Source organism: Drosophila yakuba, chromosome X, assembly GCF_016746365.2.
Source record: "Drosophila yakuba strain Tai18E2 chromosome X, Prin_Dyak_Tai18E2_2.1, whole genome shotgun sequence".
NCBI lineage: Eukaryota > Metazoa > Arthropoda > Insecta > Diptera > Drosophilidae > Drosophila > Drosophila yakuba.
The window spans coordinates 12,001,793-12,028,716 of record NC_052526.2 but is presented as its reverse complement, the minus strand read 5'-3'; the positions used below and the strand labels follow the sequence as shown (position 1 = coordinate 12,028,716).

Here is a 26,924-nt window from a genome sequence, read left to right as displayed (position 1 = left end):
GCTCCAACAGCCCACAGTTCGCCGCCGCTGCCTGTCCATGCAGCGCCGACGGGACCACATGTCCTGCTGCCCGGCGAGCACCTCAGCGCCGGCATGTACCATGCTCCCGATCTCGGCCTGCACACGGAGCACGCCCTGCCGGATCACCACGGTCCGCCACCGCCCTCGTACGCAGCTGCTGCAGCAGCGGCCGCGGCCGCCGCCGCCTACCACGCCCACCAGCTGGCGCCGGGTGGCGGCGGAGTGCTGCACATGCATCACCAGCATCAGTATGCCGCCCATGCGGCCCACGCACATCACTACCAGCAGGCGGCCGAGTATCACGGCGGACCGCCCCCGCCACCGCATCACTACGGCGGTCCGCCGCCCCAGGGCCACTATGGACCGCCGCCGGGCGCACCTGTTCCGGTGCCAGTGGCCGTGCCCAACACGGTGACCGTGCCGCCCGAGCGCTGCGACGTGGGCTCTCCGCCGCCGTCCTACCGCGCCAGCGCCTATCCGCCGCCCTCCAGCGTGGGCATGCCGCCGCCCACTTTGGGAGGCGGGTCGAGCGCCTTCTGCGCCCCCAGTCCGCTCCACCATCACCAGCACCAGCAACCGGGCCCGCATCACGATCCCAGTGGTAAGTGCTCCATGTACAGTAGATTTTATGATGTTATATATATGTATAGATATGGGAACTTTTCAACTTAAGCTGGTAGTTTTTAATTATTTCCCAAACTTAAGAGTCGAAAAATCGATGGGACTTTGCGTTGCCCAGCTCAATTTGTTATAGCCAAGAATCTTCCAGAATCGTCATTGAATTCTATTCAAGCTAAACAATAGGGGGAAAATCTAGTTCTTACCGGCAAAAGTTTGCAGCACAAAATTTCCTGATGCGTTTTTCTTTTTGGCGGAGGAAGTTTAGTTGGGGTTGCGAAAGCAGTCTGTGGCTGGGATTAGTTATTAAATAGGCGCACAGATGTGTGCGGATTGGCGATGTCCTTTTGGCTTCCTTCCTTCCTTCCTTTCGCAAACCTTATATCCTTCGCGCATCTTTCACCTTCGGCGGTCGTCGACAAGATGTATTGCTTACACAGTGGGAAAATAGGTGTGCATATACAATATTTATTTCTTTGGCTTTTAGAATTGGTGTTCCAGGTTATAACAATTATTCAATGTATAACAACTTTAATTCTGATTTTAGCAACTACATAGTGTCTACATACGCGTCTCGAAAAAAGTTTTGATATAATACAGTCGCAAAAAGTATATCACAAATATACATATCTTGTTGATCTATCAATTTTCGGAGGAGGTTCATCTTTTTGTTCTGCAAATATCAGAGATACATCAGTAATGTTTTCATATTTTTCACTGCATACACTTAGGCGCGCGCCCAAAAGGCCTCTCTTTCCTATGTGTGTGTGTGTGTGTGTGTGTGCGTGTGTTTGGGTGCACTTGTGGGCCTGTGTTAGTGCTGGCCGCAGTCGGAAACTGTAAGCAGGCAAGCAGCAAACGGAAACGAAATGCAAGCAAAAAGCAAGCCAGCCTGCAGGCAGCGACTGAGAGGAGCCAGCCAACCTCCATTGATGTCATTTACCTTTCGACTAGCGCAGACACAGATACACCACACTCACACTTGCACTAACACACAAACACGTAGGCAGGGCAGAATGCATATTACAAAAGTTGCGCTTAAACGCCTAAAAGCGGGCAGCATATATTTTTTTTACTTCGCGTTTCTCTCACACGAGATGAAAAAGGGGTGGAATAGGGCGTGCTCTCTGGCTGTTCGCCTTTCGGCGCCAAAAAAAACGTCGCTTATCGATTTTAACTAATATGATCGGAATGCAATCGCTTGTCGTTACTATGTTGCTATTTACAATAGCATTCAGCTGCTATGATCCAAAGTAAATTGAGATTTTGCCTTCATTTATTTCGCTGATAGAGGAAATTCGGGCAAATTTTAAATTGCAAATGGGGGTTTCCAAACATGCGGAGAAGATTGATTCGTTTCGCACTCACTCACTCGCCTGCAGGATCGCTCAATGCCAACTCATTTATTCCGCCCCATTGATTCACACCCAAGGCGCACTCCTCCATCCGAACTCATTAATTATCCACTGTGCACGGCGTCGATGTCGTCGCCTTTGTCGGGTGCATCCTTTAAGTAGGCTACCCGCCCAGTTGGCAGTTGGCAGTGGGTCGGGGAATCGGGGAATCGGTCGGTCGGTTGGGGTTTTCATTCACATTCACATCCCCATTCACATCTCCATTACCGCTTCCATCTCCGTCGACCCTTTTTCCCTCCCACCACCGCCATTCGTGTCCGCGTGAGTGTTTGTACTTTGCGCTGTGCTGACAGTTAGCACATGTTCTATTTGACGTTCGTTCATCCGTGCGGACACACACACACGCAACGCAGTGCACGCTAGGGTGGACCTGAATTATCGCTCTCTGGTGTTAAAACACAATTGTGTATGTGGGCAATAAAGCAGTAGAGATAGTTTAACATTGCAATTTCTGTAACATATTCATTTATTTGGCTGCAACTTTTACAACCTAAAGCTCTCCATCTACCAAGGTTCAGCCTAAAGTGCACTGCACACACACACTCACCCTGCCTCTGTATGTACGGTAAAGAGAGAGGAAGAGAGTGTGGCCGAATGAGAGAGACTCAAAATCAACTCAAGCCGCCAGAACTGAAGTGAACTGAACTGAACACCCGCCTTTCTTCGGCTGCTGCGTCTCTGTTACCAACGCAGCGATAACAAGCCAGCGAGAGAGCTAGAAAGGATTTGGCGTTTGCCTTTTTGGCCGCGTTTCGTCCGCTTTGTGCCGGCTCTTCTTTGGCTTCTCGGATGGTTCTCCTTGGTACTCGTTGCTCCTTTTTATTCCGCCACCCGGACGGAATGGACCGTACCGGACAGCCGCCGCATGTTCCGCCATGTTTCTCGGATTTTTAGTTCGCATTTAGACGTCGACGGCAACGGAGACTGAGAAGCCGAGAAACTGAGAAATCGAGAAACTGAGAAAACGAGAAACTGAGAAAGTGCGAGACTGAGCAACTGAGAGACTGAGACTGCGACGGCGATGCCTCAGAAACACTCGAATTCGTGGGTAACGCAGGAAAAATGAAAAGAAGATGCTGTCACAGGCAACGTTGCGTATACGTAACGTGGGCTGCGCGTGTTTCGCGATTATGCGTGTTGTTGTTGGTCGAAACAACAACAAATCAGAGCAACGACGACGGCGATGATGATGCAGATAATGACGTGACTAACGATGATGCTTACGCTGATATTTATACGTCATCAGCATGATGAAGCGACCACATTGCGTATACGTAACGTGTGCCACTCGCGTTTGCGTTAATAAATAAATGCGGCACTTGTAGAACAAGTAGCAAACGTATTAAAAATAATGACAACAAGCGGGTATTATTTCGATTGTTATTAAACAAATGCGCCGCGTGCGTTGAAGAACAACATACATACGTACATATGTATGTACAATAAGCCCAAATGTGAAACGTATTTTTTTCCTCATTTTTTTTGTGTGTGTGTCAATTATGTGCAAGAATGCAATGGCAATTTCAACACAAGTATAATTCGCGCCCCACCCCGAGAAAAATACAATAAAAAAGAACGAAAAATTGCATTCGCGTGCCGGCTACTGGCGACTGCGACGCCGACGGCGACTGCGAGCGGTTAAATTGCCGCTGACCACAAATCTAATAAGCCTCGCATTCTTCCCCCAGTTAATTTTAATTGCAACTGATTTATGAACAACAAAATCATTTTTAAGTCCTCTCTCTTTGGCTTTTGCGTCTGCAATATTTTGTTTTGCCTCTGCTCTCCTTCGTCGAGTGTGTGGTTTTTTTTTCCTTTTTTAACCCCCTTCCCGAACATATATATATATAACTATATATATATACCGTAGTCGTTGTGGAACAGCGAGAAAAAGCTAAAAAACCTAAAGCCCAAGCATCTGAAAAGTGCTCTTAGTCCAATGGCGCAGGCGACAAAACGGTCGCTCCATGAAATATTATCGAAATAAGTCGGTGTTTTTCCGAATATAGTCTTCTTTATTCCCGTTTTTAAGTTTTTTATAATTTATTCTTATTGTTCATGTTTTACATTTTTAGAAATCTGTTATTCTTGAGTTTCGGCGTGCATGATTTCAGAATTCGGATATTGTGAGATGATTGACGCCACTTTTGTCGCCTGGCTCGGTTGTCGGTTGTGCTGCAATTGTCTTTCGCCTTTGGCTGCTGCTTCTGCTCTTGTTGCTTTTGAGTTGGTTGTTGTTGCTGCTGCCACTGCCGCCGCGCTGCAAGTCGCGCCTTGTCTTCTCTCTCGCGCTCTCTTCTCCGCTCTCGCTGGTCCAGTTTCCTCTCTTTCGCTCTCCGTCCTGTTCTTCAGCAATTCATTTCACCCAACTGAAAGAGCTGAAAGGGGGAAAAGCTAACGGCAAAATCGCATCGCTGCTGCTGTCGTCATCGTTTTTGCTAATTTCTTATAAGAATTTTCCTGAGCAGTTTTCCCGCTGCCGCTGCGCTGTCTTGCTTTTTTATATTGGATGTCGTTGGCAGTCAGTTGAGATGTTGTTTTTGCTCTTGTTGTTGTCGTCGTCTGCTTTGCCTGCAACTTTGGCAGCTTCATCTTCTTCATGGCTCTGCTTTTGGTTCTTGTTGCTTCTGTGTTCGTCGTCATCGCTTAACGGTGCTCCTAAGTCGCCCATTCTCTATGCACCGAGGGAAACTTCAATTTTGCCATTATACTGCTTACCCAAAAACTGAAATTGTAGTTTTTGTTATTTTCTGATAGTACGTATTAAAATTACCAGGCAATCGGATATGGCATGAAAATAAATTAATCTTAAAAATATATATTCTTATAAATTATATATTTCTAATAAAAGAAATTTCTTTCCTAAAATATACAACTTATTCTTTGTACATACATAGTTAATTAATAAGAACTGGGTTTTTTTAATGAAAAAACTGCGATTTTGCATCTTGAAAAGAATTTCGCGCTTTTGTTCTTTCTTAATGGCTCTCCCTTTCTCCCACGTCTTTTCTGCCTTTCTTGTTTCCCAGGTTTTCCGCTCAGCTTTTGTTGGTCACTTCTTTTGAGGTTGTTATCAGCTATCAAGCAGTAATGAGCACTCTGTGGGTGACGGTGGGTGGGTTTCCTAGAAAATGGGAGAACAAGATCGCGTGCGAGGGAAAAGGACAAGGCATTGGCAGGTCAGAGTGAGTGAGCAAGAGAGGGAAATCTGAATGTGGAAAATGTAAACAGATTCATTCAGAGGCAAACTGCCGCTGACACATTGCAGTCGCCAGTGCAGGCCCCCCTCCTGGTCCCCCCTCGTCCCCCACTTTGCTGCCATGAATTTAGGCCACAAAAATGCCATCGTTGGCAATGTCCAAAAAGGCAAAACAGAAAAAAAGAAAATAAAAAAAAAACAAAGTGAACGAGCACAAAAAATAAGAGCCCAAACACACGGAGAGTAAACGAAACAGAAGAGAGGAAACGTGCAAGAGAAGAGCAGAAAGGCAGCGGATAAGGAATGCGAATGGGAATGCATGTTGGGGATCCCCCTGCCACATATTTCACACACACACACACACACACACACACGCTATTCACCTGCGGGCAGTCGGAAACAGACGCGGCCAATGCTCGAAAAATAAATTCGAAAATTTGCGTTGAAAATAACTCAACGTGACACATTTACAGTTGCACTCAAGGAAATAGGGTTTTCAATATTTGTAGCTTAATTAAAAAAAATTCATTACTCAAGTTTTGCAAGAATTATATAAAGAATATTAAAAACACTTTAAATAATTATTTATTTTATAAGTATTATTAATTATAACAACAATTTGGATGTACTATTTAGCAGTTTAACTGTTTGTCTATGTAAATCAATAATTTATATTTAGGTATGTTAATATATACAGCTACAGCTAGGGCTTGAGACTAAGAAAAAGTGTTACTTTTATTGTGACCAAAGCTGTTATCATAAGACATTCATTGCACAAACGTATAGCGAAAAGTGGAACTGATAAGGAAGGCAGGTGTCTTTTAGAATTCCTAGAACTGCATTTGGACAATGACTAGAACGTACAATCATTTAATTTAATTTACCTCTAAACTCACCTATTTATTCATAACGCTTGCAATAGCCGATGTTTAGCTAATCCTGATATTTATTCGACTTTAAAGGGTTGTAGTTTCGTCACCTGTGTATTGCAAACGCGAAACAAACTGACCGCAAAGGGCGTTACTCATTAAGTTCTGTGAGTCAACAGCACGACGTTCGCCAATAAAATGCACTGGTGAAATGGATTATTTGTCATCGAAGCTGTTGCACCAACCAATTCCAGGTGGGCATTAGGCAGGTGTGAGTGGGGATGCATAACTAATCACAGCGGACTATTCCGCTTAGGCGATGAATGCACGCAAAGGCATGCATCGATGGCAATCTGAATCGAATTGAATAGAATTGAATCGCAGTTCGCCACGACAAACCGCAGCAATCAGATGGCATTCAATATCCAGTACAAGGCCAAGCAACGAAATTGAATTTGCATCCGTACACCACCACCCAACAACACCAACCACCACCACCCACAGTCACCAACCCACAACGACCCACAACCATTCACTTCCGTTCGCCACAGGATTCTGTCATCGATGTGTCAGATCCTGTGGAACATGGATGATAATATTGGCCTCGCTTGGCTGGGCGAACCGCATGGTTTGGTGGCAACCGAATTGGTGACCTTTGAACCACCTCCACCCACTGCAACGGACGTCAGTAAGCCCACCCACAATTAGTACCCCTTGGGTTGTTTGGGTGGTTTGGCCAGGGGTTTGTGGTTGTGACTCGAACGCAATTCCACTGCACACGCACATTTCAATTTTCTGGCCGGTGTTTACCCCTGAACTGTTGCTTTCCCTGCTCCTGCCCCTGCCCCTGCCCCTTTCCCTTTTCCTTACCCCTTCAGCAAACACCCGAAACCCCCTCCCCACCACCTGTTTGATTCTCTGTGCCAGGTATTTAAGCCTTTCAAGTCTGTTGTCCTGAAATATTTGGTTATGCAGCGCAGCCTCAAAGAGGTTTTTTAATTATGAGTGGCAGTCTTGTAGAGAGAACTGCAACGATGAAATTTTGTATCCCTTTAATGTAATAATTGTGGTAATTTCATTCGTCATTGTGCTCATTATCTCATTTTCGATGAAAGAGCATAAGCACGTTAAATACATTTTATTCAGCAATCATTTTACACTCAATCAGTACTTAATGGTGAAAACGGTATAATGGAGTTCTCTGCATAAATGCATTGGGAATGTACACAGTTTGAATTGAAATGTATCTTTTCAATTGTCAGACATTCAAGAACAGTTTAGTTACCTTTAGAATCTTTTATTGTTGCAAAACTGCATTGTTATACTCTTTGCTGCACTTTAAATACATTCATTGTGAAATTTTAATCATATTTTATTATTCAATATAAAACCTGTAGTACCTGATTCATGGCATGAGGAAAAGCAAGCCTGAAGTTCCTGGAGCATTGGGCAAATTAGCAGGCCATTTGCGAGTGTTGCCAACATAATTGTCCCTGTTTCCCTTGATTAGCATCGGCACATCACGCAACACAGCTCTTTGGCCGGTGAGTTTCCCAGTGAAGGCACACACACACACACACACACACAAGTGAAAAGTACAAGTGCGCAATAAAAAAAAAAAACAAAGAGGAAAAAGAAATTAGGGAACGGAAAAGGGGGAAAATTTGCCCGAAGCTCTGCTGGCAAAAGCAGCAGCAATTGAAATTCCAAATCTGATTTGACACGCAAAGCCACAAAGTGAACAAAATCAACAATAGCATTAATAGCAGCCAAACAAAACGATGGAAAACGGGAGGCGTGGCAGTGGGAGGCAGGAAAATGCTGCCGGCCACAAAAATGATTGGCGTGCAAAAGCGTTTAGCGGCAGTCAGATTATACTTGCGTTTATGCTAATGCTTTTATGCTGCTCTGATGACAAATCAATGTCATCAAGGGTGTGCAAGTGGCATTCGTAGTGGGGTGGACAATTGTCGAGGTCTTCTGGAAAATGGAAAATGCGACCAGTGCTCGGAAATTCGCAATGGAAAGCGAGGCAGGTGCGTTGACAATAACCATTCTGCCAAAATCTTGCTAAGGGATGGCTGGTATTTGTCAAACAGTTTTTCGCGCTTAAGAAAGTTGAAGGTCAGTGCCTCCAACCTGCAGAGGAAAAGTTTTTAATTCTAATTAAATTGTTGTTCCCAAGGAACAACAAACCAGAACCAACGTTAACTTAAGCAAGCCAAAGTTTTTAATACCCTCGCACCTATAGGAAAACGAATTTGTTACCCAACTACACTTCTGAAAACATAATTGAGAATCTTAAAAGAACTATATAGCTTGCAGTGTTTTTAAAAATATGAAATAAAAATAAACAAAAGCACCGATTAAAGTATCGATATTATCGATGACTTCGATAGCTTGCGCAAATTGACATTATTCAATTGGCGACAAATACATGTTTCTTTTTAATGTATATCAACAAGTATCATAAGTGCATTTTGTTAAGTTGAATACATTTACCATTGCGAGGTGCATTCCAAATACTACCACTATTATTATTATCGATGGGTACACCTCAAGTAATCGATAATTTTGCTTATTATTTGCCATTAGCTAACTGGACTGTTTTTGCGAGTGGAATCAAGTGTAAACGCCAACCCCAGCAATTTTCAATTTTACCGTCGTACAAAGGATTGCATATTGCCAACATTGTCGTCGGCGGATTCGCCGTCGTGGCCATTGTTTTGTTAACCGAATTGCCCTTGAGCGCTCGCTGGCTTATGGATTTGGCTGGTTGGCCAAAAGGGTTGCCAGAAATTGTGCTCTTCCTTTGCTCCTGCCCTTCCTTCACCACCACCCCACCCCCAAAAAAGGAGCCTTGACATTTTTAAAACACATAGTTCACTGGATGGCCTTCTCCGTAGATTTTTTTTTTTTTGTATTTCCAGCAGTCGCTCCCCCCTTTTCTTTGTTCGCGTCCTTGCCGCTTATTTGCATTTCCTTTGCCAGCAAAAGCCGTTAAATGCGCTTTTGCACTTGCGAACGCCCCTCCGCGACGCCTCTGTTTATTCATTACGGCGTTCATTGTCTTGTTCTGCGCCAAAGTTGATTTGCAAGCGGACGGAGAAGGTCAAGGAGCAGGGAACACATGTGGATGTCACATGGAGCGGTTGGGCAAGAAAGTGGGCGGTCTCTTCGCTTTTAATAGCTTGTGTATCGTGGATGTAAATGAATGACAAACTAAACACTGAACTTCAGCATATATAGTAAAATATAATTTTGTTGTTGTTTATTGATATTAATTATCTTTAAATAGCGTGATAATTCCGCTCTAGGATTTCAAATGTTTGTCCGTATGTCCGTCCGTTTATCCTTCCGTTCTAAGACTAGTCTTTCAGTTAATTGCAGACAGTAGTTAAGACGTTTATTTTCGTGTCATTTCCGATTGGACAACCATATTCTAACAAATTTTAGCTTCCTTTACTATTATTTCTTCCCACTATAAGACTTCAATTCACTTATACACTTATTAGGTGTAAGTGTCACAATGAGCTTACAAACTTATTAAGTGTTCAAGGTATAGGTATTTAAGGTATTTTACAAATTACAGCCAACGTGTTTGTGTACATACATATAATATCACTCAGCTCTGCCATAGAATATGTAATTGAAGGCTTCCGTTTAATCGACAAGGTATTTGAGCAGGAGGCCCACTTGTGGCCATTATTGTTGACGTCGTTAGAGTAATTATCGTCACTATCATGGACACAATCATCGTAATAGCTGCGCAACACCCAGTTAGTGTCCTCCTGCGCTCCTGCGCTCCTGGTTACCGAAGTGCCGAAGTCCAGGCCGAAAGGACCATGGTGCGGGACCATTTCCATCGCATAGCCATCCCACGTGCCGCAGGCATCGATAATTGTTCTATTAGGCAAATGAGTTCGGCCCAGGTAGCGTAGCTCTCGCCAAACTTGCTGGCTGGCTGGCTGGCTGGCTAGTTGTTGGGTAATGTTGTTGTTATGACGGCCACGCCCCCTGCGAACCAGTTGCAGTTGGCCGCCTCGCCCTGCACGCCGTGCTCGTCCTTCGATTTTCGCATTCATTTGTGTCAAGGTTGTCGAGTGGTCAACTCAACTGGTCAGAATCAGAAGCAGCTGCCTCTCATCGGACGAAAAACCCTTCGGCTTCACATCCATGCGAACATACATACATATGGATGTACATATGTACATACATATATGATTGTCTGATGTGGATGTTGATGAGTTGTAGTGTGGTAATGATAACGCCTTTTACGATGCTTATGCTGCTGATGATGATGGTGATGGTGATGATGATGATGATGGTGAGGGTGAGGGTGATGGTGGTGGTGATGATGAAAGTGCTGGTGGCAGGCTCAACTTAAACATGCAAATTATGGGCTTTGGTCAGCAAGGGGGGCATATACCAGTGGCTGTTCTAGGAAGTCGTTATTGAATGGGGCTGGTCGCGAACATCTATATTTACTTAACTCACCATGCTATTGAATCTTAACCTATTGCCTTAGAGTGGCTACTTTGGCTTTATGATTTCTTTCTTTTCTTTTTTCAGCACTTAGTATAAATATTAGAAAGTGTACCGGCTAACCATGTCAATAAATAGAATGTGTAGGCAGTTTAGACAGTTCAAAAGAACTAATTTAAAATCATAAAATAATTCCAAAGTCATAATACCCAGTGAGCGTATAACATCCATTCATATCTCGTTGATATGCACAAACGTGCTCGGGGTTATTAGGTTATATATTTCCGACATCGATGGATGGACTAATGGATGTGAGCTGTCGGCGGGCTGCATTATCACCGCTCCTCCAGCGCTGCGTTCCATTCGCAACCTCAAGAACCCCAGAATGGAAATGAAAATCCCTCGATCGCCGGCCGCTTTCGGTCTCATTTGCATGGTTGGGCGATTCGAGGTACGAGGTTTTCAAAAGTTTTCAAGTTTCTTTCGCTGGACGCCTCGTTTTCCGTTCCTGTGTGGACGGGGGTTTCTCGCCGGTTCGTTCCGTTCTCACGTCCGTCGTGGTTGCCCCATCATCTGCTGCTCTTTTTTCCATCGTTTTCCTCGACGGCTCAACTGTTCAACTGTTCAACTGCTCAACTGTTCAACTGCCGCCTGCTGCTGCTTCTTCTCGCCGCTCATTATAATTTTCCATCAATGTGCGGGTAAGCGTGACCGTTTTGACTTCATTATTCCCCCGCCGCAGTTTACTTCCCACCTAGACACTCGAAAAAAAATGCTACAAATTAGAATAGTATTTAGATGCCATAGTCGCAGAAATTCAATGTTCAATAACTGCCGAATTTCAGGGAAATTTACTTCAAATTGTCGTTCTTAACAGATAGATAGATATTATCCCATGAAACATGTTGGGAAATATACAGTCTAAAAGGATTGGTTTTGTATTCAGTTATTGAATAAATACTTTAAATAATTTAAACAATCAAACGCTGTTTTCTCCACGGAAATATATGTGTGGAAAGAGTTAATTATTATCACTTCCAGGTGTTAATTGCGAAAACACGTTGAAATTATCCTAATTGAGATGTGACAAGAGTTTACCCAAGCTCCGAAGGCAAAAGAAGAATTCTATATTCAAATGAAGCGAAGCTGCTAAAGTATACCATCTAATGGTCCCTTACAGCTTAGATAGAGATAACACACATGTGCACATATGTATGTATGTATTCCTTCAGTGTACGATCGCCACGCTCTATCTTATCGCTCAGTGTTGTTGGCCCTCATGTGTGTCCGTTTTCATTTCCGTTCCGAAAGTCCATCGCGTCCGGCTCTTTGGAGTGCCAAAAAAAAAATCTCGCGCTCCGCAAAAGTCGAAAGGTATCCCACTTAGCCACTCTCAATTACCGGGCTCTTTCGGCTGCAGAAAGAGCCAAATTATCGCCGGGGAAAGAGCGGCGGGAGAAAGTATGGAGGGGGGGTGTGGAGAGTGGGGAGAGTGGTGTTTGGCGTCAAACAAGTTTGCCAACAATGAATGGTCAAGAGCTTGATAGGTTTGGCGCATCAACAAACACAAATGCATTGGGAAATAAAGAAAATTAGACATTGGCCCGCACAAGCCATCCCTTTCACTCCATCTCTCGCCATTTCTTCGGCGCCGTTTCAGTCACTCTCTTCGCTCCAATCTTCGAAATTGAGCCAAGCGCTCTTTTTCCTCCCAAAAAAACTTTCTCCGATGCGTCCGGCTTGGATTGCCTGCCCTTAATAGGGCAAATCTACTCCAATATACAGATGATCTTGTTAAGTTTGAAAAGGAACATATAATATACCAAACGCAAAATGTTTCAACAGAATACAGAATTGAAGTAAAAAAAAAAACAAGTACATACACATACATATATTTGAACTTGACCTTGCTTATAGAATACGAATACTAAGCCAGCTGCTTTTAAAGTCGTCTCTGTAAAGATCTCGACATTTTAACGAATCAAGATCTAAAATGCACATAAATGTATATACATATGTAAATACTTTGACGGGTGCAATATATTCCATTCTATGATGAAATTTGAAGCGAGTCCCGCTGTGATTTATTCATTCGCATGACTCACTGTGGTCACTTTAAAATCCAGAACTCAGAGAAACGAATATACCGCGACACACACAAATGTATTCATTAACGGGACATTTGGGCACGCGCTGAATTCGATCCCATCCGCTCCTCATTTCCTTCTGCCCGAACTTTCGTATTTCGTATAGTTGTCGTTTTGGCATTTCTACGGACTCTCGACTATCTTATCAGCTGGGTTTGTAAGTGTTTGTGCAAAAACCACGGCAAACAGTTTCTTTATAAGCAACAAAGAACGATATAGTCGACTCGTTCCCGACTTAAAGATACCCTATTTGCTGCACAAATGGCTGTAGCTTAAAGCAATTGTATTGGAAACATTGTTGGGATACTCATGGGACATTTCAAACAATATCTTTGTTATTTGGAACTATTATTATTTATTAAAAATATTTGGTTCTCTGCCTTGTATTTGTTACTATTTTTTTTTGTTGGGTAGAGCTATAATTCGACTATAACCCACTTTTATCCTTATCAACTAGAGAAAATAGAAAGCAAGTCAAAAAAAACCTTCAACCGAAGCGTGGCAATACAAAGTGGTCCCTAAGTGCGTTGAGACTATAATGAGCTGAATTTACGATTCTTATCAGTAAATCAGTTTATTTATAATCGTAATAATGCCAAAGAACTATCGTGCAGTTCTTTAAAATATTTACTTCTACTTTAACTAGGAGTGCGCCAGAGTGCAAAGCAATTTGCACTGGTTTTTGGATTGGAATAGCATTCATTAGTTGTTCAATTGCTCTGAAATCTCTTTATCTTCGCCTTTTTGATTCTGCTGCGAATCGCACTCAATTCAAATTCATTTCGATCAAAAGAGCTCTCGACGCTGACGATGATGTGAATGTGAATGGGGATGGGATGCTGATGGCTGATGGCTCCCTCGGCAATGTTTTGGTCACTCCGCCCAATCTCACGCCTTCAATACCAAAACATTCTTTTCGCTCACATGCGGTCGCTTTTCCATACCCAAAAATGTTTAACCGGTACTTGTTCTTAGTTCTTTGACTAAAGTACATATAATACACACACTAAAAGAAAATAACATTATTTTATACATTTATAGGGCCAAAACGTAATATTAAACTGTTAAACTAGAGATTAGAGTTGGCGAAAAATGCAGATAATACGGCGTGTGTGCAAGTCGGAAAACTTGGCTTCTGGATTGTTCTAGTGTTTTGGCTTTTCTATTCTATCGCATTTCTCCCAAAAGAGCGACGGAGAGAGCTATCGACTTCTCGCGAGAGAGAGCGCGCACTTCGGGTGGCCTCGTGGCGCTGACCACCGACCAATCAGATAGCAGCTTGGCCACTTCGCGAGCCCGTCGTGAGCCCCTTCGTTTCGCTGTCGTTGCATAATGGCCCAGAGGCGACAAGTGTTGGCCCAAACCGAGACCGAGCAGCAGCGAAACGATGGCCCACAGGGAAAACACGGGAAAAGCACGAAAAATTCGGGCGCGGAATGTAAAAGCGTTTACAGCACACCAGCGCATAGCTACTGAGTGGTAGTGCAGTGGTAGTGGTAGGGCGGAGAGCGCGTTGCGTCGTTCGGCACTCTTCGGCTCGCTCTTCGGCTGGCGCTCAGCTGATCGAATTGGCGGCAGAGCGGCAGTGCTGTGCTACCTTTCGAACCGCGTACAACGCGTCGCCGCAACGCGGACGCTCTAAAAAGTAAAGAAAAAAAAAAAGAGAGGAAAAAACAGTAATACGCAGTGCAACGCCACAGCAGCCGGATAAAAACAACAACAAAAACTGCGCATGTAAAGCTGTGTTTATATTACTTGTCTTTTTTTACGGTGTCTCGCTGTTTTTGCTTTCGTCGCAGACAACAAAAGTGGCAAAGTTTTCGCCACGGCATTGCTCATACGCCCCGTCTCTTGCAAATTCGCACACACTCACACGCGCGCCAATACCAGCACACATTCACATACAAGTGTACGCGCGCGTTTTTCAGTGTGTTTCGTTTTTTTTTTTTTCTGTTTCTGTTGGTGACATGCAAAAAGCAACAAAAAATAATAATAAATACATATAATGAAAGCGATTAGTTCGGCGTTTTTTCGCAAAAGTGGGCAGCAAAATGCATCAGCCTGGTGGAAATCAAAACAAAAACAAACCGAAAAATAAATAAATCATTTATTATTTAAACATCGCAAAGTAAGCTTCTCCTCGCACTCACACACGCGCGCTCATAGACTGGCTCACACACACAAGCATACACATCACACTTACACACGGATGGAGCAACAAGTTTGCGTGCCACAAAATTTCCATTCGGCAATTTTTTGCGTTTCTGTTTGTTTTTATTTTCATTTTTTAGACTGATAGTTGTTGACAACAAGCCAGCTTTATCTTGTTGTTATTTTGCTCGGCAATAATGTAGTAGTACATACAGTTTGTCAAATTTTTTATCCATTTTTTGTTTAGCTTTGGAACAGTTATAAATTTATTGTATTTATTGCCATTGAACTTAAACAAAATGTATAGTATATTTTCGGGTTTTCAAGCAAATGCTTGACAAACTGTATTAAATTTTACTTACAATTAAAATGTTGCCCCTTTTCAATGTTTCGACATTTGGATTTTTCCACTGCAATTATGGTTTTGGAAATACATTGGATATTAAAACCACAGACCAAATTCGTGAGCTCCTAATATGCGATGGAACAATATCAACAAGTTTTCACAAGTTTCCTTCCTTAGATCACAGTTCTTATAAATAACTTTCGAAACAAAGAAGTGCTTGAATCAGTAGATATGAATGCATCGTAAAGATATTATAGTATCTCGAGAAGATAATTGGCTGTTTTTTTTTTTTTTTTTTTAGCGTTTTAGCTAATGTTGAATGATTTCTAAGAGATCTTAAATTGTATGCCCCATGTTTTTACATAATTCGTAATTTACTTTCAAGTTCGGCAATGATGGGTATCACTAATTTTTCTTGATCAGCGATCAAATCTATTTTCCATCTTGCGCAGCGGTTCCTTTTGATACTCTATACATATCCGATATTCTTTCATGAATGCCAACGTGTGTGCGTGATTAAATCCGCACCATGTGCACGCTCGGAACAGTTGGTATATATGTATATGTACTTATCTGCTTAGATCCTTGCCCACATTGTTCGCGGTCCTTGTCTTATTCTTCGTCGTATTCTTCTGTTGATGCTAAGTACAACGCCAAAGTATCGTCCTTCTTTCGAGGACGCTGTTGTTGTCGTCGTGGTTGTTGTTGCAGCACACACCTTTGCACTTTAATTCCTGGCGTCTTGTTTAGCATCTGCGCCGGGTGTTACTTAAAAATAAAAGAGGAAGAACGAGCCAGGAAGAATGGTAGGGATGCGATGGTATGGGGAAGGACTCGAGCGAGCGATTATATGTGAAGTCGACTGGCGACGGCAGCGGCAGCGGCGGCGTCAGCAGCAGCAGCGGTTTTAATGTCAATAAGACGCGGCGGCTGTTGCCAGTCACTCACACCATCGCTCGCCCCCTCTCGCTCGCACACTCACACACGGGCACACGACGTGTGTGCACGCGGTCAGGACGTGCACACACACTTGCGAAGCAACAGTGTCGTCCCATATCCTTCGGCTTGTTTATCCTTGTTTTCTCTCAATTTCATGCTCCCTGCCCACTTGCCTCCACCTAAACCGGCCGCTCGCTCTCTCACTCTCTCTGTCACACTGAGAGAAAAGGAGCAGCTTCCTCGCGCTCATACGAAATTTGCATATGACGTTTTGCATCTCTGATCTTCTCATCCCAAACAGACTTTCAATTTGTGCGCTTTCCATCTGCATCCAAAAAGCAGAGAGAGCGGTAGTAATGGTACAGAACCTATTTTGCTTGCTGAACGTATTATTTTCTTCAGTGTACTTTGACCCACCATCATCTCTGGCTCATTATCGTTATAATATGGTAGTAAGGGTAGGGAAAGGAGTAAATATACGACTAAGGGCTTTCGTAGGTGATTTCCAAATTTGCCGGATGATGATGAAATGATACTCATGCTTCGTAATGATAATATTAATGGGTAAATATAAAAACGTTTCTTAGAAGATGAGTATCTTATCGTATTGCATTTGCAACGGCAAAATAACTAGGGTAGTAGCTATTTATTAAAACACATAATAACCTCAATAAGGATTAAAGTAACCGGTGCTCATTTGACAATTTGCCTGCCTGAATGACCGAATATGCCGTTTGTATTGTTTTCCTGGATTCGAAAAGCTTGCAATTTTTGGGTTTGCGCACTTGGGATGTGGATGTGCGCACCCTTTCCGAAGGCTCACACACACACACACACACACACGCACATCAGCTGGTTAATAACAATACACACACCGATGTGTGGAACATGTTCTGCCTGCCACGCAATTCGAAACGGCCTTGAACGGCATTTGATAGTTGCTTTCGTCGTCTGTTTTGGCACTGCCCTAGACCTGCATGCCATTGCCATGGCATCTATGGGAACGCAATCCATACTACATATGAGTACGCATATCGTATGCAACCTCTGCTACAGCTGTTGTCAAAATAAGGGTTCGTACTGGGCTCTATTTCAATTACTCGCTCAGAAACGGGTATATTGTCTTGGGGAAAGCGTATGCAACAGGTAAAGGGGTGTGTTTGTGGCATTATATATTATGTATAATACACGAGTTCCTCTTCAGTATCAACGGCTTAGTAATCAACCACTGATAAGTCACGTATATGTACATACATACATATGTACAAGGAATCATATAGCTGAAAGGATCTCCAACAGTTAAAATGCAAATATCCAACTGCATATGGGGTGATCAGACGATATAAGGGGTTCATATCCATATATGCTAGCTAATAATTAAAAGGAGAGGAAGGCACTACGACGTTTATCTGGAACACAGGTGCACAACGCACATATGTTGATATACATATACATATATATGAAAGCCATGGATTTTGTCCAAAATTTGCATTTTGCAGTCGCACAACAACAACAGTTGGAAGCGATTCAAGTCAAGTCCAAGTCAAGTCGAGCCGAGTGGAATTGATTCGATTGGCAACTCATAAATAAACATGAGTCGGGGAGATCGTTAAGCGAACATGCTTGCTGCACTGCACTGCACCGCCCCTCCCCGCCCCACGTAACGCCCCCCGAAAGATCGGCATTCTCCTAAAACCCATACAATCCATACAAACCATAAAGAATCGACATAACTGTGGCAATATTGTAAATGCAATTAACTGTTGTTCTCTGCCGCCGCTGCGCAATTGAATGTCGGACATTGGATAATCGAGTGGTTTGGGGGGACTGGATGGATCCACGATATAGGGGCAGTTGGCACGCGTCAACTCTATATAATGTAGCTATAACACACGGCAGAGATACATACATACATATACTATTCGGTTCCATCTATTGGAGATATTGCGTTTCGAAAGGAAAGCATTGCATTCGCGGTCAAAAGTCGCCAAAAGCCTAAGTCTAGCATCCCGAATGAAGTATGAAATATGAAACTATCATATAGGGTTTTGATTAGAATCACTAGCTATAGATTCAATCTTACATTTCCAAAGTTAGAACCATTGATTTCGGTTGAGTAATATGTAATAGGTTATCCCTGGATTTACTCCGAATTTGACTTAAGATGAGAGTTTAAAGTTATGTTATTTATACTCGATTGAATGATCAGAAATTAGCGGGCCCATAAAAACGATATTTTTGAAGGAACTGCTCAAACTCGATCCATTTACTTTGCTTTGAATGTATGTATTATACAAATAACTGACTACGCGCAACGACGGCTGGGAAATCAAAACAAGTTTTTAGGTTAGTAGACATTCTGAAATACTATCGTAGCAATCGCTTCATGGGCGACTTTATGGGCTTTAAACGAGTGGATAGATAAGTTTTACATTTATTTTACATTGCGGATCATTTTGATTAATTTATTCTATGGAAATTTCTTTCGATCATTTCTGCCATTAGTCTTCGCATTCTTCTCCCTCGTCTTCTGGTCTTCTAGTCTTCTCGTAGCGCCTACTCGCCTCGCCTCGCCTCGCCTTTTACTACGCCCACACTAACTATGTATGTATTTCCACCCGATTTTGGTCTGGCTTTCGTTATCGTCACTCCATGGAGCAGTTGTGCTTTATATGTGGCTCCGGCTGGTTGTGTGACCTTCGCATAGCAAAGCGTCGCCAGCGTCGTCGTCGTCGTCGTCAGTCAACAACAACAACCGAACAGCTTCACTTATTATAAAAGTATTATTACTACTATTTCTGGCTGGCTATCCGAGTCCACGCTTTATCGCATAGTTTCGTCGTATATGTTAATTCCCTGCCCGTCGCCCATCGTCCACCATCCACCATCCACCACATCCACCGTCCATCGCCCGACCCTTCCGGAACTTGGTGTCCAAACCGAAACACCGAAATCCGGAGCCGCCTTCAAATGGCGTGGTGTTGTTACTTCGACGTCGGCACAGGCGGCACAAAGAATAATGAACTCACTCGAACCGAACTCCAAAACCGGAAGTCACCGAAACTATTTTGCCATGTGCCTATTTTATGGTATTTTTTCCCTTGTGATTTGCTCTATTGTATCTGTGCTGAATTCTCGACAGAAAGTAATGCGGTTGAAATCAATGGGTAGCAAGCTAAAAAATAATTAGGAGTATTTTTCTGCACCTCATATATGTTTTATTATACAAGCATCTCAGATTTTGGCCATTAGAAGCTAGGATATTAGCACTCGACCAGTTTACTATTAGTTGCCATGTAACTATTGTTTTCTCTTCAAAAATAAAATTCTTCTCCGTATATTTCCGCTGTTTCTTATCAGTGCGCTAATTTGTTTTCAAAGAATTTATTAAATCTGACCATTGAAATTTCTCAAACAGTTGGTACTTTTCCTTCGATGAAGAAACATCACTTCGGGCTATTTAGTTTTTAAAAATTTCCACTTTGAAAAAAGTGAAAAGTGCTAAAAATATCAGAAAAAAGGTGTAAATTTAATTCTACGGCATTTGAGTTTGTATGTATGCATTACCTATTGTTTTGATTGGGTTTTTTATGCTTGTTTTATCCATATTTTATGTTTTTACATAAATATATAAAAAGAACGACATTTACAATACATATAAACGGAGAAAAATAAACCAAAACATAAAATAACTTTTCCTACACAGTTAAAAATGTGGAGTAGTTCGCATTCCATGTTCTAAAACATTTCCATAAAACAATGATAATTACAATACTATTAGCTTGGTTGAAAGTGCGAATTACTGGCAGTTTTGAGGGTTATTTCACAACTCTTTGACTCGAAAATCCGAATCCGAAAATCCGATATCGAACTGAGGAGATCTCATTATGTTCGGATTGTGTGGCAGAAACATTTCGAATTCGGTTTCGATTCACAAAAATTTGCAAATCAGATTTCATCCGACTGTCTGTGCTCATTGGCATATGTGTGTGGCTGACTGCCTGAATGTATATACATATGTATATGTGGATATATGTCCGGGCATTATGCAAAAATGCTAATTTAAATGTGTTAATTTGATTGGCAGAAGTCCGACAGCTGACGACGCGATTTTTCGCTCGGATCTGCGTTTTTTGAGCAGTTTTTTACTTGCTCTTGTGGCTTTTTCTATTATTTTGCTCTTTTTTTCTGGTTGCTGTTTAGTTTCCAAAAGTTAATCGTAAAAACTAGGCAAGCAAGCTAATGAATAAATATAAAATCATAAAACAAAAAGCAAAAAGCAGCAAACGCAACAACGACACTTTAAACGAGATAATAAAAAACGCACACAAAAGTGGCGATAAAAACGCGATCGCTTTATTTCGAGCTGGTAGTGGCTAATATTTGTATTAATATTTCTTAGTTTTCGCAAACACACTTGCCCTAAATGGTATGGAAAACAAAGTTAAACTAACCGAATACTGTAGGCAAACAAATAAGAAATCGAAACGCGGCCGCGTTTTCAAAAACGATTCCAAAAATGAGAATAATGTTTAGGCGAGAAGACAGTCGTGTGAGTATTTTTGACCTCAATGGTCTTCGTCTTCTCCGTTTCTGTGTGTTATTGGTTGTTATTGCCGTTGTTGTTCCATTTGTTGTCGTTGTTAATCAAATATGTACTCTTGCTGTTGTTAATCACTTTTGTTACTCCAAAGTGGCATTCTCGATATCATTCCCATTACCAGCATATTCCACATAATATCATAATATCACATTTCATTACCGCAATTGCACTCGCACATTTCGTTGTCATATGAACGTATTCTAACCACTTTGTATTCAGAAAATATGTTTTAATTAATGCTAAACCATCTCGTGGGTCCAACTTTTAGTCACACGTTCAAAGCTTTCTTATCAACAATTCTTTCCAAGTTAGATTCCTAAGAATTGTGTTTCAGTTTTGATCGCAAGTTCTTTTTCTGTTCGTGATAATCTCTCAGTTTTCCCTTTCCAGTTTACGTATTGTATATTCTATAGCCACGATTGATTGTGTATTGTAATATTTATATAACATCCAAAAAATAAGACTCGACTATCAGATACCTACGAGCACACGAGCATAACCTTTAAAGGAATAGTATGATGGTATGGTATTTGAAATGGACTTGACTTGATCGACTTGACTAACGATCAGCAATAAAAAGATGGATAAAAGATGTGTAAAGTGTATATGAATTACAAATTCAACTAGAAATGAACTTAAGATGATTTATAAACTGATGTGGGATATCTTGCGAAAAAGAGGGGGCCACTAAAGATGGTTTAATTGATATTTCCCTAGCCCATAATTTTATTTCGCAAACGAGTTTAACGAATGAATGAACACGCCCAATTGAGTTCGGTTCGTTCAGTTCGTGGGCTTCGCTGGGTTGGAGATACAGAGGTAAAGAAGGGATATGGATAATGGATAGGATGTCAATGCCGGGTGTTTTCGGTGCCCTTTTGGGACTGGGCTCGTTCTGCATATCGATGCTGCTGGTGCGGTGGCAAGCGAACAGCTGACTCCTGCCTCTTATTGCTGCCCTTGCCTCACCTGTCTGTCTGCGGTTTGTGGCAGGTGCCAAAACAAAACCGCAAAATATTGTTTCTTTCGGCTGGCGTACCTCTTGGCCAGCGTTCTTACCTGTTGGCCAGCAGTTGAGCGCAATTTAATTGAATTTTATTTCGGTTTTTTCGAGCGGCATTAGGGTAACGCCCCTTGCCGCCTGTTCTTCCTTATTTTCTCCTCCATTCTCTTCTCTTTCCCTTATTTTCTTCCTTTTGTCTGACTGTGTGTTTCCTTATCGCTGGGCAGCAATTTCAATATTTTTTCGCCGGGGTCTTCATCCTTCTCACCTGCCGTTTCGCCGCCGTTTTCAGCTGTTAATTCAAAGTAAATTATGTATTTAGCATAATTACAATATTTGACTTTTACTCTTGACTGCACGCCACGCAAACGGGAAGTCCACTCTTCGTCTTCGTCTTCAGCTGCTGCCAGCTCTTCCTTCTGAGTACACAGATGCAGATACAGATACAGATACAGATATATATTTATCTTTTTTATAAATTATTTGTCTGCTGGCCAGCCTGTGTCACTGTTGCCTCTTTTCGACGCTTTTCCCTTAGCTTTTTACTCGTAATCCCGACTTATCGCACCCGGTGGAAAAGAAAATAAAAGAGAGGAAAAGAAAATAAAAGAAATGAGAAAGAGAGAGGGGAGAAAATTAAACTTACTGTGTGCATTCTTCATGATTAATGTTTAACTTTCGGACTTGAGCTCCTAATCGATTTTTATCGTTGTTACCTTTAGTACATCCTGGCATTGCCACATGTGGGTTAGCTTACTCAATCGATTAATAAAAATGGGTGGACCCTATTTACACAAACTTTACTTTGTTTACCCACTAGATTTCAATTATTTTAAACCCAATCACCAAATCGATTTGCAATCAATTGAGGTATTCTTATTGTAAAGTTTTATTAAACTGGGACATGGTATGGTAATTATTTCAATTAACTATTGTTCTTATTTCCAAAGTGCTACGTTTGTCGGGTTAATCATCTTATTGGTTTATTTCATATAATTGAGTCATCTTCTATTTCATATTGTAGGAGAATCTAAAAAGTATATGTACATTACTTTTGAACTAAGATGCATTATGTAAAATTTCCCCACTTTTCGATTCCTTTCACCCAAAAACGTTAAAAAATCGCTTGGTGCAGGAGAAAGTTCGATGTTTTTTGGGTAGCTGGTTCAGGACAATATGCTTTCGGCGCTCTCAAATCTGATCGGCAGGTGCTGCTGCGGAATGCATTTCCTTTTGGGGCGTGGCACATGTTGCGTGCGCCTAATTACGCGTAATTATTCACTTAGTGTGTTATGCCAACAGCAGCAGAGAAGGGGAACAAAAAAAAATTAAAAAGCAACAGCCATAAAGATGACGTTCGTGGGCCCTTAATTGCAAGCGTTTTCCGCTAATTGCACGAGCCGCGATCAAAATGAAAATCAAGAACAGGGGCGGGGAGCCAAGAGGCGGTGGAAAACCTGGGAGTTGATTTCCAAAGGGGGGGAGTTGTAAAAACTGGTGTCTTACACGTGTTTGCCGCCTTAAGTTTTGCCTTTATCGCGTTTTCTTGTAATTCTCACGTGGCTCGTAGGCGAGGCGATTAGCATTGACTAAGTGACGCAACCGCGCAGAAAGATAATGGAATATATTTCATAGAGATTTTTTAATTTTAAATATAACTAAGCACGCTTTTATTTTTTAACACTGTCACCTATTTACTCTGCTTACTATTCAACTGAATAACATTTTTATTTGAGCACTTAAATAGAGCTTCGGCCTAATATGTAGTTTAAAGTATAGTATTTAATCCGCAGTCGTGTTGTGCTTCTTCATGTGCGATAACCATTCTCTTTTGACCCGCATTGTGGAACCTGGAATCCAAGGCATTCACTAAGCTCCGTTGATCCAGAAGAATCTGAAATCGATGCCGGCGAAAGCCTTTCATTTCGCTTATCCGCTTTCTACAGCTTCCTCGTGGCGTTTTTAATTGAAAATGTGTAAAAAGTAGGACCCCATTGGTAAACTCCTGTTACCAAAAAATGTCCAACTTAATGAAGAGGTAGAATCTTAGAGTGCTATTTGTATGGTATTAAAAGTCACTCGCGTTTCTCGCTTTAAATGTCATTTTTGCATTAGGGGCTCACACTTAACTCGATTAAGTTTGCCATCTGAAATGGGGTTATGGAAAAGCGGGAAACAAAATTGTTTTATATTGGTCGTTTTACTTAACTGCCTTTTAATGCAGCCACCCATTCGGGCACCATTTTCCATTATCCTGATATGAAATACACAAGACTGATATACAGCTATTGAAAGCTGAATAGATATTTAATAAATATTCTCTAATATTTAAATGTATTCAAATATAAAAACTGCAATTAAAAATTTACAGCTTACAATAAATTTTAATTGTAGTTAGGTTTTGATAAGTATTTTTAAAATAACACCAGGATAGTAAGGATGCCAACTGCAAATAACTCATTACTCGTGCGTCTAATCAGCTGTCAATAGCTGTATATCATCGTATTCCTTTTGTCGTTTGTGGGGCTGTGTGTGTGTGTATGTGTTTGTGTGTAGGTCAAGTGCAGGCGTTGACAAATTGTCGTCGGTGTTTGCGTGCTGTCTTGCACAATCCTGTTTGCATTTGACAGGCGATGGCATAAAATAACAATAATGATGACAGCACCTGGCCTGCACTCGAGCGCCATCTATCCCATTTCCATTTGCCCGCTCCCTGCACAGTCTGCCCCCCTTTAAACGGACAGCGAACAGCAGACTCACTCACCCCTTGCCATCAGCGTGTTCTGATGGCCAGTGCTGACACTATTTCAAACAGAACAATGGCTTCTGAAGTAGTTTAAACTGTAAAAGTGTATCCTTGAATTTGTTTTAAGCCAAACTAACTATCAACAAGTGCAATATTTTCAGGCTCCAAATTACCTAAGCCCAGTATTTATCGCTTTTACAGTAAATAATATTATGCCCGAAAATTTGTAAAAAATTTAATATTCTCTTAAATTGCTCACGTACAGGTTAACTTCACTTTCTTTTATGCTAGTGTATTAAGTGTAGTGTATTATTTTTATTGAAAAATATTGCTACATATTTATTTACAAATAAACGATAGTTTTCCCTTTTACATAAAAGTCTCCTTTGAACTGGCTATAAACTAGCTAGGCTGTCAGCACAACTTGCTGTGCGTGACGTCAGCGTACTACGTGCTACGTGCCGAAGTCCCTGTCTCTCTTTCTCGCTCTGCCTGCGTCTCTGCCGGCGTCGATTTTCACACGCTCCAACTTCGGAGGCTATTGTTATTGTTTTTGCTGCTCTCGGGCATTCGGTTTCGTTCGTCACTGGTCGTTTGGCTTTCTGGCTTTCTCGAGAAGAAGGTGCGAGAAATCGCATTAGGGACTTGGGCATCGGGAGTATCCGTAGAGCTTGTATCTGCTATCATTAGTTGAATTTTTATTTGGTAACGAAACACACGTTTAGAGACGCTCTTTAAATATTGGCTTGCGCGACCTGGTTTGCCTAAAATCCATGCTTGTGCCTTGGATCTTTTTCCCAACACATTTTTAGAACCCCCTTTTTATAAAAAAATAAATATATAAACGTTGATATAAAAACTATTAAAAAAAACTCGCGGCGGACGTAACGCAATAAAATAATAAAAACAAAAACGAGTAATAATATCTTGTAAAGCGAATCGGGCAACAAAGTTATGCAGTTCACCTACAAAACTCCACCGCAAAATTTAAAAACTTAAGAAGTTAAACAAGTAATGAACATTCGGAAAATGTCGCCAACAGAAATAGTGAAACTCGGCAAAAACTCGCGTTTTAAATGAGCTTTTCATAACGTTTACCAACACTGCGTGTCACTGATCATAAATCACGAACTGCGATCAAAGAACAATAAATTCGAGGCACAGACTCAAAGTGATGAAAGTGCGCCAGTGAATGCAGTAAAAAGTGTTTGTGTTCGGATGCTCAATGGCTTTTCTTGATTTACCTCTGTGATTGCAGCCCGTCAAATGATGAGAAGAATTCGAGTAGAATAAAATAATTGAACGGAAAAAGAAGTGAAGAGGGAAAACGCCTTGGAGAAGTGGGCGCCTTGGAAAAACTGTAACGGAACCAAGCGAGGGAAATGTTTAAAACAAGAGTTGCCTTAACAATAGAACTTCCTTGTTGACTTACATATACATATATACAAATACATATACAGTGTACATATATACAAGAATATTATATACAAAAGTAACAGCAGAGAAAGCAGAAGCATAAGAAGCAAAACCAAACAAATATCACGAAATCCAGGAGCATACAAATCTGAAATATATATATATTTTTTATACGAGTGACGAAAGGAGTAACCACTTGGAATCGCAATTCGAAAATGCGCCTAAAAGAGACCACAAAAAAGTCGGCTCCATCAGCAACAACATCCGCTCACAGCCATAAAACCGTACCGCCCTCCGGCGGTTTGCTGAGTACGCTCCACATCTCGCCGCCACTGCATCAGTTGCCGCTCTCCGTGCAGCTGCAGCATCAGTTGCACCAACAGCAACAGCAGCAGCATCAGCACTCCTTGCCACATCAGCCACATCAGCTGCAGCACTTGCAGCACCAGCCACACCAGCAACGCTGCTCCAGCGTGGGCAGCACCAGCAGCAGCGGCACCTGCGAAACGGACCGCTCCTCCCAGTCCGCCGGCTCCTGCTCATCGGCGCTTTCGCCCGCCGGCGGCATCGGTGGCATTGGCGGCATTATGCCCGGGCTGGGCGGGGCGGGCGACGCACTGGGTCCAGCTGGAGCTGCAGCGGGATCGCCGGGCGATGAGGCATCCGCCGCCGCTGCATTGGCGGCCAACATCGCCGAGTCTTTCACGTTCCTGCAGCAGCATGCGGCGCATCATTTTCGCGACATTTTGTATGCGGCCCACATGCTGGGAAGAGGTAAAGGAGCTACCACCACCACTACCACCACCACAGCACCGCCATCGGTGGGCGGAAAAGGGGGGAAGATGCAGCATGTACATGTAGTTTTTAGGGGGGTTTCGTTGCACGACCTGCTGCTGTGGGCAGCAGCAAACTGGAGCCGCTCAACTGGTTTCGCTAGCTTTTTTTTTTGTTTTTTTGTTTTTTTTT

At 42.2% G+C, this 26,924-nt stretch overlaps 2 protein-coding genes across 6 annotated transcripts in view; one reads left to right on the top strand and one right to left on the bottom strand.

Moving 5' to 3' along the window:
* The window catches only part of LOC6525125 (polyglutamine-repeat protein pqn-41), a 39,488-nt gene that overhangs the window by 4,675 nt on the left and 7,889 nt on the right, over nucleotides 1-26,924 (top strand). Inside the window, exons 1-2 of one of the 5 annotated variants that reach the window (XM_039370141.2) lie at nucleotides 14,325-14,399; nucleotides 25,801-26,732. In XM_039370141.2, the coding sequence (XP_039226075.1) occupies nucleotides 26,174-26,732 (559 nt within the window). In that variant the 5' untranslated portion in view covers nucleotides 14,325-14,399; nucleotides 25,801-26,173. Of the gene's footprint in view, nucleotides 1-10; nucleotides 623-14,324; nucleotides 14,489-18,896; nucleotides 19,280-25,470; nucleotides 26,733-26,924 lie in introns of those variants that run through there. The other 4 variants (XM_015190619.2, XM_015190621.3, XM_039370142.1 and 1 more) reach the window with 4 other exon arrangements.
* LOC120320455 (amnesiac neuropeptides) lies at nucleotides 4,049-17,613 on the bottom strand. The gene is given in 6 exon segments (XM_039370143.1): nucleotides 4,049-4,779; nucleotides 6,150-13,984; nucleotides 13,987-14,052; nucleotides 14,055-14,298; nucleotides 14,300-14,412; nucleotides 14,414-17,613. Coding segments are annotated over 5 exon segments (561 nt in total). The 5' UTR covers nucleotides 14,489-17,613; the 3' UTR covers nucleotides 4,049-4,779; nucleotides 6,150-13,921.